Here is an 18,391-nt window from a genome sequence, read left to right as displayed (position 1 = left end):
ACTTGGAAGAAAAGAATATAATTGGGAAGATCAGGGAAGTCAAGAAAGGTTTTCTTAGGTGATTGAGGTATCTGTGTTTCCCCATTATATTAGCTAGATTCAAATGATACAGAAGGGAATAGCTTGTGAGCCTACCACTGCGTGCCTCATTGTGCACAATCAGTTTTAAAATAGAATTTTTAAAAAAGATTTTATTTTATTTATTTGAGAGAAAGAGCAGAGCTAGAGAGAGAGAACACAAGTGGGGCAGGGGCAGAGGGAGAAGGAGAAGCGGGCTTCCCACTGAGCAGGGAGCCTGATGTGGGGCTCGATCCCAGGACCCTGGGATCATGACCTGAGCCAAAAGCAGACACTCAACTGACTGAGCCACCCTGGCACCCTTAAAATGGAATTTAACCTCTTCATCTGTGCTAATATTCTATTAACATACCCTCTTTTTTTTAAATTTATTTATTATTATTTTTTTAAGATTTTATTTATTTATTTGACAGAGACAGAGACAGCAAGAGCAGGAACACAAGCAGGGGTAGTGGGAGAGGGAGAAGCAGGCTTCCTGCTGAGCTGGGAGCCCGTTGTGGGACTCGATCCCAGGACACTGGGATCATGACCTGAGCTGAAGGCAGACGCTTAACCAACTGAGCCACCCAGGCGCCCCCCTCTTTTTTTTTTTTTCAAGATTTTATTTATTTGACAGAAAGAGAGAGAGAGCACAAGCAGGGGGGTGGCAGGCAGACGGAGAGGGAGAAGCAGGCTCCATCCCAGGACCCTGGGATCATGACCTGAGCCGAAGGTTGTTGCTTAACCAACTGAGCCACCCAGGCGCCCCTAACATGCATGCTCTCTTAATCTTTATCTTAGGGGACCAGCACCATTCCTTTCTACATCCTTCATCCCTGTTCCCCACTTGTACAAGCATCCTATTCTGTCTCAATTCTGTCTACAGCCACCACCATTACACACACACACAAATACACACACACACACACACACACACACACCCTTGTCCTTCTCATCTCCCCACCAGTTTCTTTTCCTGTTCCCAGTCAATTAATAAGGGGAAAATATTCAGTGGTGAATGACCACTACCATTTGCATTTTCAGAGCATATGTAATACTGACATTTGGAAAGTGTAAAAATGTGAAATGGTGACTTACAGACTGCAGATGAGAGCAGACTGAACATTAGGAACCTTCTAAGAATGTCTTTTGTTTTACAGGTGGCTGGCCTTGGTAGATGGTATTTGGCTGATACCAAGCTGGGAAATATGGGTTTTGGAACAAATAATATCATATTGTTTGGGAATATCTATGAGGTTCATAAAAGATATTTAAAACAGAATTTCTAGTTCTTTTCCATAAGAAATCATTCCTAAAACAAAACTCAAGGCAAACGTCACTGTGAGATTGCCTGTGATCACTTCAGGTACAAATACAGATCAGATTACATCATGGCTAAATTACAATGTAAAGAGCCTGGGCTTTTTCAGGGCTCATAAATAAAGTCTGGGCAACAACTTGGTTTAACACACACACACACACACACACACAGGCACATGATTTGTTACTAATCTTCCTCGAGAGTTAAGAAAATACATACCCTAAGATGTCATACAGTAAGAACTTTATAATTGTTTACACCATATTAGGAAAAAAGCTTATGCTATGATTAACTAGCATGTTTTCCCTTTTGATTTGGTAACCATCATACTGGTTTAGGAAAACATGAAACAATTTAAGTCAATTGTAAGTTATTTGATTTCCATGTTGTAGCTACGCAACTATAATTCTTTTCAGTTGTGATTAGAAGTAACCTAATTATATTATAATAATTCTCTCAAGGAATATTTGTTGGTAGACAAAACAAAATCAAAACATTTCCCTTTTTTATTTGTTTTTTTTTAAAGATTTTATTTTATTTATTTGACAGAGAGAGAGAACACAAGCAGGGGGAGTGGGAGCAGGAGAAGCAGACTCCCCGTTGAGCAGAGAGACCGATGTGGGACTCGATTCCAGGACCCTGGGATCATGACCTTAGCCGAAGGCAGCCGCTTAACGACTGAGCCACCCAAGCGCCCCTCTTTTTTATTTGTTAACACAATATAGTATTATAATTTATTGGCAGGAAATTTTTAATGCTTTTATTAGAGGCTTTTACTGTATTTTGACATAAAGGAAGTTTGAGGTACTTCCATTTAGAGATACTAGAAGAAAGAAATCATTATTTATTGAGCATTTATGAGGTGCCAAACTATGCTCTGGACATTAATATGTCAGATCTCATTTAATTAGCATGAACATTGTACCAAACCAAATGAAGAACCAGTCATTGTTAATACTATTATTACTTTTTCTAAAAAAAGATTTTATTTATTTATGAGAGAGAGTGAGAGAGAGCAGGGGGGAGGAGCAGAGGGAGAGGGACAAGCAGACTCATCGCTGAGCACTGAGGCCCCCGACTCGGGACTCGATCTCAGGATTTCGAGATCATGACCTGAGCTGAAATCAGAGTTGAACACTCAACTGACTGAGCCACCCAGGCGCCCCCTATTATTATTCTTTTTAAAGACAAAGCTTTTCTACTTTTTTTTCCTTTCCTTTTCCCTTTTTTTTAGAGGGAGTGTGCATGTGCAAGTGTGGGGGGTGGGGCAGAGGGAGAAAGAGAGAGAATCCCAAGCAGGCTCCACCCAGCGAGGAGCCTAAGGCAGGGCTCAATCCCTTGACCTGGAGATCATGACTCCAGCGGAAATCAAGGCAACCAGGTGCCCCTTTTAATACTATTTTAAGTTTCCAAGAATTCTTTTTTGTTCTCATAATTTTCCTTTTTTTACTCATCTGTTGTTTCACGGGTGTGTTATTTTTGTATTATGTCTCTGTAGATTTTAATGAGCTGTTGTGTGTGGTTTTTTGTTTTTAGCTTTTATTCTCCCTCTTAGTTTCTGTTTTCTCTAAGCTCTAGCTTACCCTTGGGTTTTGTCCCTGTCTTTGATGTTGGAGGCTTTGTTCAAAAGTATGGGGATCCTTGACAATTCATTCACATTTAAGAGCGGAACATTCAAACCTGACTTGAAGCTTTGTGTGTGCATGAGCAGGCCTTTGTCAACTAGGGATCCGGTTGAGGTGATTCCTGGGGAGACCCCCAGTTATCAGTATCTTTAGGCCTTTTCTTCGGGGCTTCTTAGATTTCCAGAGAAAGCATTTCCAGTGTTGTATGTGAAGGCTCCAAGCCTGCTTGCTACGGATCTTGGAGCTGAGTGGATCTAGAGTTTCTCCCTTCAGTATGTAGACTTGTACTTACTAGTCTTGTTTTCAGTGTGGTAGCCTCATCTAGCCGAGCCTGGAACTCCCCCTGGTCCACATTTATTCAGAAAGCAAACAAAATCTGCTGTAAAGGAAGAGGGGCAGTTGACAGGCTATACGTGCTGGTAGGCAAGGGTTGGGGGAGTAGAGAGATAGCAAACGAGAGCCGGAGTATCTAATGCTTCTTATAAAAACTTGCAAACATTCCTCCTGCTTTACCCTTCTTTATCAGAGATTCTTGGTTTTTAAAATTTAGGTCTTATTATTATTTAGATCAGGAGATAATTGCCATTGAAACGATAGTTTGTTATTCACCATTTCCAGAAGGAAGCCTGCCACACCTCAAAGAGCCACAGGGGAAACACCAGGGTTGGGCAGATGACAGAGGGAGCAAGGGAGAAGCAGCCTTTACTGCAATTTCATGAGAGGACTGGGAGAGGCAGGGTAAGCGGGCGAAGGACTGGCTAGTTTAAATAATTTCAGCAGGCTATGGGGCATAGGGACTGTCCTTAAGGGTCCATACTTGGCCCGGGATGATTGGGGCAGGAGAATGTTGACCCAGAATGTAAGAACCCCTTAGAAGTGGGGGGGAGAGGAGCCCTGGGAGGGGTGGTCTCCCCACTATCAGTAAGGCCTCAGATGTCAAAACATCAGAATAAAAAGTTATGCTTCATACACTTGGTACTGCCAATTTCTATGCCTCTGGGAGGTCTGTGGTGCAAGATGGCTCACTTCTGGGGCTCCTCCACGGCCTGCTGATAGTTCTGCTTTCCTGTATATAATATGATTATGACAAGTGAGGACTTACCCCAATCCATCCTCTCTCCAGCTTCCCAAATTTTTTGCTGTTGTTCTCTCCCTGTTCACTTTGAATATGAGATATTTATGCCTTTTTAAACATCCTTTAAGGTCATTTTAATGGGATTTGGAGAGGTGGCAAAGGTGAATGCTTGTGTTCAATCCATCATCTCTTCAACAGATAGTCACAAAGTTAGTACCAATATTTTCTTCTCTTAATTGAAAGAAGGGAAGACTATTTCACCACCATACTCCACCCCACCCCACACCTGCCCAAAACAGAGTATGTACGAGGCCATATAACGATCTTAAAATATTTGAAAGGCTACTGCATAGAAGAAAGAATAAACTTACCCTGAGCTCCTTCGGAGTGCATAACTAAGAACAATGAGTAGAAGTTTTGGAGAGATCTTTCAGTTCAGTAAAAGAAAAAATATTAGAGCAGTCTAAAAATGTAATCTGCTGCCTCATGAAATAAAGAGCCTTCCATCATGAAACATTTGTATTCACTCACGAGCCTCTTTCAAGTGCCCATCACAACCAACATAGTTCTCCCTGATCTCAAGCTGCTAATGGTCTAATGGAAGGATAGAAATGTCTGAGCCTAAAGATTTTTGATCTCCCAGGTCTTCCTGTTACACTTTCCATTGAATATCGAGTTCTCTTTTGGAGCACTTACAATTCCTTGCTTAATGTCCACCTTCTTTTCAGTCTCTGAGCTCCATAAGGGCATAACTGTGTCTTGTTGATCATTACTTTACCACTTACATTTAGTATGGTGCCTGATACACTGTAGGTACTCTGAAGCAGACCAAAATTTAAATAACAGATTAAGGAGTAGTATGATGTAAATATAATCATGCACTAGAGTATTCTAGAAGTAGAATCAAATGAAGACACTTAATTTAGCCTGGGATGATAAGGGAGGACTTCCTGAAGGGTGATGGCACTGAAAGGAATCCTCAGAGAACATTAAAGAGTTAGTAAGGTGGGGCTCCTGGGTGACTCAGTTGGTTAAGCATCTGCCTTTGGCTCGGGTCATGATCCCGGGGTCCTGGGATTGAGTCCCGTGTCAGGCTCCCTGTTCAGCGGGACCCTGCTTCTCCCTCTCCCTCTGCTCCTCACCGCACCCCTGCCACTCCCCCCTCCCCCCTCAATGCGCATGCTCTGTACTCTCTCTCAAATAAAATCTCTAAAGAAAAAGGCAAGAAAGGAGAGGAAGAGAATTCTAGAAGAAACAGAATGATCAAAGTCACAGAGATATTAAATAACATGATGCAATCTGTGAACTACAATAGCATACCTGCTATTCTCTATAGCAGGTTAACAAGGAGCACAGTGAAGGACATAGAGTGAAGACCAGAGAGCAAAATCAAGGCAAGGTCATACTAAAGAGTTTGACAAGATGGCAGTGAATATTATGCAAGGCTCTGAAGCAGAAGATTTTATAATTTAATTTAGAAAGATCATTCTGGTGGCAATGTGTAGGTGGCATGAGAGGTGGTAGGTAGAGGCAAGGAGACCAGTTGGGAATGTGGAAGGTGGAACAAAACTAGAACATGAACATAATTCAGCCAAATTCTTTGCCACTCTATAACAAAGACTGCCTTTCCTCCAGTTTCCAATAACAGGGTCCTCGTTTCAGAATGGCCTCTACTATCCACATTTCTTTTCCAAATTACTTGGGTATTCTCTAATTGGATGGAAGCTCCCTCTACAGTTCTCATTTCTTTCCAAGTTCTCACCAGCCAGAATCACCCTTAGTGGCCCATTCATGGCAACACGGGATTTTTCTCGCATGCACCTCAAAATCCTTCCAGTCTCTGCCCATTACCCAGTTCCAAAGCCAATGTCCACATTTTTAGGTATTTGTTACAGCAGCACCCCACTTCTCAGTACCCATTTTTTGTCTTAGTTCTTTTGGGGCTGCTATAGGAAAACACCATAGAATCCATAGAATGAATGGCTTAGAAACAACAGATATTTAATGCTCACAGTTCTGGAGGCTGGGAAGTTCAAGATCAAGGTGCCAGTAGATTTGGTGTCCAGCGAGGACCTGCTTGCTGGTTCACAGATAGGCATCTCTTGCTGTGTCCTCACATGGCAGAAAGGGCAAGGGAGAGCTCTGGAGTCCCTTTTATAAGGGCTCTAATCTCATTCCTGAGGTCCCTGCTCTCATGACCCAATCACCTATGAAAGGCCTTACCTCCTAATACCATCACACTGGAGATGAGGACTTCAGTGTATGAATTTTTGGGGGTGGAGGGGAGGGGACACCAACAATCCGTCATAGCATCTGGCATCTATAATTAGTCAAAGATAGAATCCACCATATCTCTTGCCATGCTGTCTGTTCCCTGTTATTTACAGAATTAGTCTTCACTACAAACCCACAGACTTCTTCAGTGTTATTTCCTGACTCTTTTTTTTCCCTTCAGATTTTTTTAATTTATTTATGAGAGAGAGAGAGAGAGCATAAGCAGGGGGAGGGGCAGAGGGAGAGGGAGAAGCAGGCTCCCCACTGAGCAAGGAGCCTGATGCGGGACTTGATCCCAGGACCCTGGGATCATGACCTGAGCTGAAGGCAGACGCTTAACTGACTGAGCCACCCAGGTGCCCCTTCCTGACTCTAATTAATCATTAGCTGACACTGCTCATGCCTTCACCACCTAGTGCATCATGATCTGGTTCAGGGTGACAGTTTAGCTCACTTTCTTACATGTGGACCACGGGCACTAACTCAGCTCATGTGTCAAGAGATGGGCTCCACATACTGTCACAGTTTACAATTTGATATTTTTAAGCATCTGAACACACAAAATATAGTTTTGATCAAAGAAAATATTACCTTCCAAGGTCTATGATTGGTTTAAAATGACAATATTACTATTTACAGTGTTTGGTATGTGGAAGGCAGTCAACAACTATATGATAAATGAATGGGCATTTCAGGTCAGGAAATCAATAAAAAGGCCCAAGATGGCAAACTGTCGGTATTTTCTAGAAATGGTAATGGTCAAAATATCGGATACATAAAAGCCCACAGTAAGAATGTGAGCTAGAGTGAAACGCTGAGGAGTCCTGAATGCTCAGATGAGACATTAAGATTACCATCTGAGGGCGCCTGGGTGGCTCAGTTGGTTAAGCGACTGCCTTCGGCTCAGGTCATGATCCTGGAGTCCAGGGATCGAGTCCTGCATCGGGCTCCCTGCTCGGCAGGGAGTCTGCTTCTCCCTCTGACCCTCCTCCCTCTCATGCTGTCTCTCATTCTCTCTCTCTCAAATAAATACATAAAATCTTTAAAAAAAAAAAAAAAGATTACCATCTGAGCGTTCACAGAACCATTAAAGTTCGGTTATAATCAGATATCTGCTTAAGAAAGATAATTCTGAAATCTCCCATTTCAGAGAGGCGCTTTCAAATGTCATTAAAATGACCAGTATAACACAAACATAGCAACAATTCTGTTTAAGGGACGGAAAAAGAGAAGGTGTGGACCAGAGCAATTTCTACAAGACAATGTGCAAACAAGACCAGAGTTGGGGGGGGGGGGACATGGAATGAGCAGCCTGAAATTCAATAAATGAAAAAGGAAAAGCCTGCTTGGGAAATAAGTAATGGTGTCCATGACAGAACCCAAACCCTCACACGGCGAGCGGGGGTTGCAGAGCTGCAGGGCTGTCAGCCAGAACAGCCGCTCATTCAACCTGCCCCTACTAAGGGGAGCACAAAGGGGACTGATGGAGTGAAGCTCTAAAAGGATTGGTGCCTGTTGCCAGGGAGAGTGTGGGAAGGTGAGGATGGGGGTGGGGCAGTACCAAGGAAGAAACCTTGAGAAGCAACCAATTGGCACATCATTGAAATTCTCTGAGATAGCTTCCTCCCTACTTCAAACAAGCTGTTTATACTCTAAATCTTGCAAAATCACCAAAGAAAATACAAACTTTTACCTCTTCTTTGAGCCCAAAAGATTTGCCCAAGATTTGCCTAAAGCTCCTCTGTTAGGATGAACCACCAGAAAAGTTAACAAATTTCAACGTTTACTGACAAATACACACACACACACACACACATACAGACTTGAGTAAATCAAGTGACACTATGATGTTCCTCAATCGGAAGACTCAGTATGACAAAGATGACAATTCGCCCCAAATTAATCTATATTTATGCAACCCCAACCAAAATCCTAAAGGGTTTGTGTGAAGCATTTCATCAGAACTTCACTCTCTGAAGTCCAACACTCCTTCCTCAGGAAAAGGAATTATGAGCAAGCCCTACATGTCCTCCTTTGATCTGGTTCCATATATATCATGTGGGAGGAATTCCTTGGAATTTGTGCCATGTGGGTGGTATCTTTCTTATCCCAGTATTAATGCAAGTTGTTTTTAATTATCAGTTGCTATGTAATACACAACTCCAAAATTTAGTAACTTAAAGCAATAATCATTTTTGTAGCTTGGGCAGGGCTCAGTGGGGCAGCTTATCTCTGCTTCATATGGCATTAGTAAGGTTGGTTTGACTGAGGCTTGGGGGATCCTTTTCCAAGATGGTTCCAGGTTGGTGCTGGCTGTCACATGGGAGCTCAGCTGGGACTGTTAGCTGGGGCCCTTTATCCTTTGCCACATGGGCCTTTCCACTTGACTCAAGTTTCCTCAGCGCATAGCCACTGGGTTTTAGAGGTAGGAAGCAGAGGCTTATTAATGCCTTGGTTCAGAGATCCCAGGATGTTACTTTTCTGCGTTCAATTAGATGAAGCAGTTACAGGCCCATATCAGATTCAAGAGGAGACATAAGCTCTCCCTTCTGATGGAAGTAGCTGCATGCAGGTATAGGGAAGGGCAGGATTATTTGGGGGCCATCTTTGGACACTATGTACTACTCAGGTTAGGTTGTTCCTCGATTTTATATTCCATTGGCCATTTGGTCAGTTTCCATAAAGGATATCCAAATGTTAGTGCTTAAGCCATCACCCTTCTTAGAAGTAGTCCCAAATAATAATTAAACATAACTCAACATTAAAGCAGCATTTCCCAGAAAAGCACATTATTTTTCTAATTTTTTATTGAGGTGTAATTTACAGTGAAATATACAGATCTTAAGTATATAATTCAATGTGTTTTGACATACCCATATAGCTGTGTATGCACACATACATATGCATATGCATAGCTGTGTAACACATACCCATATCAAGATCTATCTCCCTCACCCAAGAGTATTCTCTGTGCCTTTTTCTTGTCAATGCATGCTCCCAGAGGCAACCACCGTCCTGATTGTTTAATTTTAGATCTGCCTACTTTAGAACTTCATATAAATGAAATTTATATAGTACATAGTTTTTTGTGTCAGACTTCATTCATTCAGCATTAAGTTTTTGAGATTCATGTTTTATATAGTAATAATTTGTTCCTTTTAATTATGAGCAGTATTTCATTTTATGAATATACTACAATTTGTGTAACTATTCATGGGCTGGTAGATATTTGGGTTGTTTCCAGTTTGGGGCTATTTTTATTTTATTTTTAAAAGATTTTATTTACTTATTTGAGAGAGAGAGAGAGAGGGTGGGCGAGCACAGGTGGGGGGTGGAGAGCCAGGGAGAGGCGGGGGGCTGGGTAGAGGGGCAGAGGGAGAAGCCCGGGACCCTGGAATCAAGACCTGAGCACAAGGTAGATGCTTAACTGACCAAGCCACACAGGCACAATCTGGGGCTATTTTAAAGCTGCTATGAACATTCTTGTACAACTCTTTTCATACACATAAGACTTTATTTCTCTTGGGTAAATACCTAGAAGTGAAATTTCTGGGTCATACAGATGATGTATCTTTAATTTTACTAGAAATTGCCAAAGTTGTCAAAGTGATTGAACCGGAGTTCCAGTTACTCCACATCTATACAAATATTTTGTCAATCTTTAATTTTAGCTATTTTAGAAGTTTGTGATGGTATCTTATTATTGTATTAATTTGCATTTTCCTGATGACTAATGATTTTGAACATTTTTCCGTGTACTTACTGCCCATTCATATACCTTTCCTTGTAATGTGTCTGTTAAAGTATTTTGCTCATTTTTATTTGAATTGTCTTTTATAAATGAGTTGTAGGGTTTTATTTTTGGTTTTTAAAAAATATAATATAGCTATAAGTCCTTCATGAGATATGATTATACAAATACATTCTCCTGGTATATGGCCTTATCTATTCATTTTCTTAACCATGTCTTTTGTTGAGTAGAAGTTTAAAAGTTTTTATTATGTACAACTTACTAATTTTTCTTTTAGGAGTTAGCACTTTCTGGGTCCTAAGATATACTTTGCTTACCCTAAGGTCATGAAGATATTTCCTCTTTTCTTCTTGAAGCCTTAGCTTTATAATCCACCACAAATTATTTTTTGAGAATAAGATGAGGTAAGGCATGAGATTCAAAATATCTAGTTATTCCAGCACATTTTCCCTTTCACCATGGAACTGTTGTGAAATCTTTGTTAAAAATCACTTGACCATATTTGTGTGGGTATACTTCTGGAATCTAGTCTGTTTCAATGATCTATGTGTCTTGTTTACTGTACCCATACTGAGAGTCTTAAAATCATGGAGTCTCAGTTCTTCAACTCTGTTCTTTTTCAAAACTGTTTTGGCTATCCTAGGTTCATCACATAACTTTTAGATAAACTTTCCAATAAAAAGCCTATTGGGATTTTGATTGGAATTGCATTGAATCTATAGATCAATTTAGAAAGAGCTAACAACAAAACAATACTGAATTTTCCAATCATGTACATAATATATCCATTTATTTAAATCTCCTTTAATTTCTCTCAGCAATAAGTATCACACATTTAAATTGTGTTTGTTTATAATCTGCTCTAACTAGTGTGATTTATAAATCTGTGTAAAAGACATACTAGGAAATTTCAAGATTGGTATGACATGTTATTTTTTCTTACAATCTAATAGAAGAGCAAAGTATTCTCATTACAATTTTGAAAGTAGAAAAACTCGAGTAACATTTTAATTAGAAGAGATGAAATATGTACACATTTAATAATAACATAAAGATAGAATATAAGAATTATAGAGGAGTCACACATACTACAATACAAAAACCAAGGGGTAAGCAAATTCAGCCTTTGATTTCTCTTAAACAATTAAAAACAATAGAAATATATTTAAGTCAATCTCTCACTTGAATATAGGAAAAACTGAATTCTATGAGATAGAAGAATTGGGAAAATAAAAAATCTTTTTATGACAACTTCTGCATCCAAGTTGGCATTCAGCATGGATAACATTCTTTTTTTTTTTTTTAAAGATTTTATTTTTAAGTATTCTCTACACCCAAAGTGGGGCTCAAATTTACAACTCCGAGATCAAGAGGTGCATGTTCTACCGAGTGGGCCTGCCAGGCGCCCCTATTTTTTTATTTAAAAAATTTATTTATTTATTTTTTATTTATTTTATTTTCATTTATGAAGATTGCTTAAGTTACTTCATTAAATGATTGCAGCATTTAATAATGAATATAACGAAGCTAAATCCTTTACTTTGATCTTTAATTAAAAATGGCTGGTCAGGGCGCCTGGGTGGCTCAGTTGGTTAAGCGACTGCCTTTGGCTCAGGTCATGATCCTGGAGTCCCAGGATTGAGTCCCGCATCGGGCTCCCTGCTCGGCGGGGAGTCTGCTTCTCCCTCTGACCCTCCTCCCTCTCATGCTCTCTGTCTCTCATTCTCTCTGTCTCAAATAAATAAATAAAATCTTTAAAAAAAAAAAAAAAATGGCTGGTCAGAATTCTCTTTACATAAGCTTTTCATAACGTAATTGAGAATGGTTAACTTATTTCTTTTTTTTTGGTACATAATCCCAATTCAAAAGCTTTTCTTCATATTTTTAATTATTTAATTTTTTGGATGAAACTATCAAATATACACTAAAATATGATTAAATCATTCTTTTGGGATACTTCCTTCCTCATTTCAGATGAGAAATTAGACTTTTGATTGAAAAATAGTTATTCTTTATTATTTTAATTCTCTCTTTAAAACAAATGCATCAAATAAGAAATCAATATTATGTTAGAACATTCATAAGCTGAAAATGTTCTTAGCAGTAGTAATTCCTCCATAAAATATAACTGCATATGTAAAGCAGTATCAAATCCACTCATATATTAGACTGTAAAGTATAATGGAAGATAGCACATCTTTTTATGTCTGGGTTGCATAAACATAATAGTTACAAAATGGGATAGAAAATGGCTTTATCGCTATCAAATATGTGACTTTGACAAACTTATCTCAGCTCTTCATTCTCCTCCTCTTTTGAAAAGAAGGGAAGGAATAATAATACTCACCTCCATAGAACTGTTGTAAAGATTAAATTATTGTTTGCAAGGTATTTTGTACAGTTCCCACCTGCTAGTAAATACTAAATTAATGGCAACGAATTCCATCTTATGGCACTAATAAAGCTAAAATACAGTTGATCCTTGAACAACACAGGGACTAGGGGCACCGACCCCCCACACAGTGGAAAATCCAAGTATAACTTTTGACTCCCCCAAAACTTAACATAGCCTACCGATAACATAAGCTGTCCATTAACAAATATTTTGTATGTTGTATGTATTATATACTGTATTCTTATCATAAAGTAAGCCAGAAAAAAGCAAATGTCATTAAGAAAACCATAAGGAAGAGAAAATACATTTACAGTGCTGTAAAAAAATCCACATATAAGTGGACCCGTGTAGCTCAAACTGGCGTTGTTCAAGGGTCAACCGGATACTGCCTTCTCTGGGCTACTCCGTGAGCTATTCAATTCGCTAGGCGGACTGAGAGAGGAAGGAGAGCTGAGGGACCAGGCAATATGGCAGCTACCTCACAGCTCTCTCTGTATACTAACCCCCAGCCAGCATGTAGCAGAGTACGTGAGAGCACAAACTGCACAAACAACATCTTACACAGTGTTTTCTTTCGTATCCATTATTCATTACAAATTAACAGTAAAGTTATTTAAAAGAATTAAGGGTCTGGGGTGGGGGGAATTTAACGTCAATTTTGGAGGTTTTAGAATTAAATTGAGAAAGTATTTAACATATCACCTGTGACTGATTTTCAGACTTACTTCGTTATTTAAAATGACCAATTATGGTTAGGTTTAAAATACACGAGTGCAAATAAAAATTCAAATGGGTAACAAAAGATCTCTCTTCAGTTCCTATAAAAAAAAAAAGGACAAAACTAAATACATAAAATTATATTACAAATATCAGGGAACTTAAACCATCAACGGTGATTATCTTTTTTATATAGAAAAGTAGCAATCTCTTCCCCACATACATTTAATTAATATGAAATAGAACTACAACATATTACATAACATGATTTTTTTTTTGGCTACTAAAGACCACAAAAGTACTCGCCGCAAAGCATGTTTTGTGCAAAAATTAAAGAGACTGTATTTGAACAGAGCAGAAAAGGAAAGAGGAATCATTAACAGGTACCCATTGTTAGGAATGGAGTTGCTTCCCCCCAACACCTAACCCACTGCCAGCAATGGGAGTGGAGGCAACGGGTGGCAGAAAAATGAACATTTTATATTACTTTAAAATCGATAATGCCAGATTGTTTCAGTATTATGAAAAGCAAACATTCACTCTTGACCATTTAGCAAGGACACGCCCAGAAAATTCTATTATCTTCTCAACATGAATCTGGACAGAGGGATGCGGATGGTGCAGATGGAAGACTTAAAGAGAGAGAGAGAGAAAACATACAGAGGAAATACATACAACATTATGCATTTAGTACAAATAATGAAAAACAACTTTCATCACACGTTTTCCAAGAAAAGTTATTTTTACAGGTTTTGAAATCCTGTAAAAACCAGGTATATAGCAAGGGTTAAAAACAAAGTCACTGATGAATGATAATCACTTTTTAACAGAGTTCATGCAATTATCTTAGTTGGAAAGCTACTGTCCCAAGTCACAAAATGTATGCTCTGCCGCATGATAACATATGAAAATCAGTTCTTAAAAGAAATTATTTTGCATTTGGTGCTGACAGAGCTCTTGAGAAAGTGCTATACAAACTGAAGTTTATAGAAATTTTTAAGTGATAATCTTAAAATACCATACAAAAATGTGTAAACAAAAAGATGTTTTAGAGTTGCAGGGCATTATAAAATCCGCAATGCAGATTAAGATAAAAGATCGTCTCTTCTGCATTTAAAAAAATCATTAGCATAATCTTACAAGTTCAAAATTGCATTTTCAGTCAGCAGCAAAAGGTGCCAGGTGCACCAGCACACTTCACAGGACCCCACGAACGACCATAGGGGCGCTGGACCTTTGGAAGGGCTCGGCCGGCACAGCTCCCCATGCTCATGGGTGCACATGGGAGAAAGAGTTTGCAACAAGTCTCACCTGGGAGATACTCTAGCATTAAAACGTTTATACCCCTCTTTTATCTACCCTGTCAGAGAGGAAAACTGCTTTTTAAAGATATTATAAACAATATAAATTCTGATAGTAAAGCACTGTAAAAATTAGGTATGATATTTTTGGCACAAAGCACTTTTAAAATCTGAGCTCATTTTGCAAAATATATGTCTGAAATTTCTTACTTGAAAATAAAAACTTTTAACATACACACAATGTGTAAATGATTTTATGAATGAATGAATTAGATTCTGTGTTTCCTTATATACTGAACATCCCTTCAGTATACTTCAGTACCAGATATCTGCATGCAGACCTCCACATTCTACATCATACAGATATTGCCTTTCAATATTATCTTTTTGTATGTATTTGGATTCAATACTACTTTCCAGAAAAGCTATATGACCAATTTCAGACATACCATGCTTGCTATCTTTCATGGACCAATAATATTAAAATCTGCACCAATATATTCAGGCATTCCATTTATGTTTTCCAGCACTTAAAATTCAGCAAAACCTGTTTTTGACATTTCTTATAGCATTCCTTCAAAAACAGGAGAAGCTTCGTCTGATGTAAAAAAATTAAAATGAGTCCACAAGGCAGTAATTTTTCCACCAAAGATCTCACTCCATCTGAAAAGCACTGCAGAACAATATTTAAGGCTGTCAACTTTGACAGAGCCATTAGGTGCAAAGTCTGCTAAAAAAAAAAAAAAACTTGTAACATACCATGACAGCTGGGTGTATTTCTTACTGAATTGCACAATATAATTCAATTTTTTTCCTCCCTAAAATGTTTTAGGGTATGCTACAGCTGCTAAAAGGATTTCTGTTTTTCTTGGTCCTTTGTTTGTTGGGTCTAAGATTGATGACATCTCCACCATTAAGGGTACTTGAATTTTGACCCGAGTGACTTCCAATAGATGTATTAAAGACACCTGTATAAATGGAGGGAAAACAAGAGAGTGATACTGATATAGCTCAGAGTTAGCAATTACAGATGGTGCATCCAGCATCTTAGTAAATCAGTAATATTTTCAATATTTACAATTTTAAGCTTTTGTTTTCATTTCATATATTTTTTAAAATAAAGTAAATTCTACCTCCCCCCACCCGCTTTTTAAGTAAACATGGGCTCGAACTCACAACCCTGAGATCAGGAGTTGCATGCTCTCCCAACTAAGCCAGCCAGGTTCCCCACATTGAACTTACTTTTAATAGCCAGTACACATTGTTTGTCAAAGTTCAAAGGTTACAAAAGGGATTAAAGTCTCCCTTTCAAATCACTAGTTTACCTTCCTAAAGCATGCATCTTTTAGCAATTTTCTCATGCATCCTTCCAGAGATATTTTATGTATATTTAAGCAAAAATGCATACACATTCTTTTTTCCTCCCTTAATTACCAAAATGATGATTAACTGTACACACTGTTCCGCATCTTTTCATTAACAATCTATTTCTGAAATTTGGAAACAGTAAATATGATAATTTTAATAATTTCTCTTATTATCTTTTACATCACATAATTTCCTCAAGCATATCAGATTTGTATTGACAATAGTATTTGTGAGATTTTATGTTAATAAAAACACTGCATATGTAAAAGCTGCAGTAATGTAGGATTTTCCTATCTTGGCTAAAACAACAACGAAATGGTCTACAGATAATTAAAGTGATAAGTAGGTAAAAAGATGAACTAAAAGAAAACTTTTAACTGTTATAGTTTCCCTTCTGAACTGTGCTGCTCTTAAACTATAATCTCTAATTTATAAACTACTTATCACCCACGATACACAAAAGTCTGGGCCCGGGACACTGTCAGCAATACAAAGATGACTAAGGCCAATTCCTGCCCACAACAAGCTTACAATCCAGGAAGTGAGGTGAGCTGGAATACACATAAGAAATGCTATAGATCCTCTAGCTTAAGTGTCATAAAAGAGACCCAAGATCCCACAGACGGGTCCAAGGAAGGACCAGTTATAGCTACTGTAGAAGAAAGGACAAGCTAATAAAAAAGGTAGCACTGGACAGCTGGTAGTGCATTGGACTCACATCTCTCTTCGCGGAGAAGCAAAGCAGAGTGGCCATGGCTCTAGCTAGATACATAGTGAGCAGAGAGAGCTTTCTAGACAGTCCTTGAGGAATGAATAGTTCTTTGACAGGGATAGGAAAGAGAGAGGTCATTCTTTCCTTTTTTTTAAAAAAAAGATTTTATTTATTCGAGAGAGAGAGCACAAGCGGGGAAGCGGCAGGCAGAGGGAGAGGGAGAAGCAGGCTCCCCACTGAGCAGGGAGCCCGATGTGGGGCTCGATCCCAGGACCCTGAGATCATGACCTGAGCCGAAGGCAGACGCTTAACTGACTGAGCCACCCAGGAGCCCTGAGAGAGGTCATTCCTGATGGAAGAACCAAAATAAGCAAAAATAAAGAAGATAGTACTAGAATGTTTAAGAAACAGCAAGACCTCTGGCAGAACTGAAAAACGGGGTACATAAATAATAGTGGGGCATAAGGCCACACAGAAGGATAGACAATATTGTCTTTAGATCTCAGAATGAAGAGAGCTGCATTTAAAATTCTCCACAATATGAATCTATCAAAGGGCTTTACTCAGTGAACTGGAAGAGACAAGAATGGAGCCCAGAAGACAAGACCAGACAGAAGCTTATTACAACTGTCCTATTTTTGTTTCACAGAGCATTTGAGGTGTCTGACAGTAAGAACATATGCACTAAAAATGGCAAAATAACAACAAAAAAGAAGCCAGAACCAAGGGGAAAAAAAGTTAAAAGAGGTCAAGAAAATAAAGTATGTGATCACATGTATGTAGTGGGGGAGTTGGGGACAGAATACAGATATGAAGTCTCTAAGGGACTACACAGAAGCTTTAGAAACAGAAAACTTGGATCTAAACTTCCTGGAAGCCAAAACAAAGAGCAAGACATGGTCAGTCAGTTATTGTTATAGAGAGACAACATACTTATTCTTCAGGAAATGTTAGACTTTGCAGGCATTTATTTTTTATTTGCTTGTTTGTTTACTCATTTATTAAGATTTTACTTATCTACTTGAGAGAGAGAGAAAGCTTAAGAGAGAGAGAGAGCATGAGCAGGGGGGAGGGGGATAGAGGGAGAAGCAGGCTTCCCGCTGAGCAGGGAGCCCAATGCGGGGCTCGACCCAGGACCCTGGGATCATGACCTGAGCCGAAGGCAGACGCTTAACTTACTGACCCAGCCAGGTACTTCTTTGTAGGCATTTAGCATTAAAAAAAAAAAAAAATCAGTAAAGTGTATGGAAACAGTACAAGTATAGAATCAGAAGAAAAAGTGTTAAGACCTCCTTTATGCAGAGGACAGATCTTTATAAAAAGTCTTTATCTCTGCTCTCTTAATATAGAAAATGGATTTAGAAAATTCAATAGTTAAAAAAACCTTTTAACTCAATATACCTTTTAATTTGAGACCTGATATTAAGTTTAATAACTGCTGATCTAATACTTTCTAATCACATTTCTTAAAGAAATGAACATATTATATTAAAAAAAAAAATAGTAGGGGTGCCTGGGTAGCTCAGTCGGTTAAGCATCCAACTCTTGATTTCAGCTCAGGTCATGATCTTGCGGTCCTGAGATTAAGCCCCGCATCAGGCTCTGCGCTCAGTGTGGAGTCTGTCTGTCTCTCTCCCTCTACCCCTCCCCCCACTTGCTCTCTCTCTCTCTCTAAAATAAATAAATCTTTTTTAAAAAATAGTAAATATGGGTGCTTGGATAGCTCAGTTAAGCATACACTTTTTTTTTTTTAAAGATTTTATTTATTTGACAGAGAGAGACACAGCGAGAGAGG

At 38.8% G+C, this 18,391-nt stretch overlaps 1 protein-coding gene across 4 annotated transcripts in view; it reads right to left on the bottom strand.

Annotated features, from left to right (window-relative positions):
• Positions 1-14,050: 14,050 nt before the first annotated feature.
• Positions 14,051-18,391, bottom strand: part of RAB23 (RAB23, member RAS oncogene family) — a 41,181-nt gene continuing 36,840 nt past the window's right edge. For all 4 annotated transcript variants that reach the window (XM_034991641.1, XM_034991638.1, XM_034991640.1 and 1 more), the window contains exon 7: positions 14,051-15,484. In XM_034991641.1, the coding sequence (XP_034847532.1) occupies positions 15,345-15,484 (140 nt within the window). In that variant the 3' untranslated portion in view covers positions 14,051-15,344. The remainder of the gene's footprint in view (positions 15,485-18,391) is intronic.

This window comes from Mirounga leonina, unplaced genomic scaffold (assembly GCF_011800145.1).
Source record: "Mirounga leonina isolate KUSES-001 unplaced genomic scaffold, KU_Mleo_1.0 Mir_53, whole genome shotgun sequence".
In the NCBI taxonomy this organism is placed as follows: domain Eukaryota; kingdom Metazoa; phylum Chordata; class Mammalia; order Carnivora; family Phocidae; genus Mirounga; species Mirounga leonina.
Note: the sequence above shows the minus strand (reverse complement) of the source record. Positions and strands in the feature narration are given on the sequence as shown.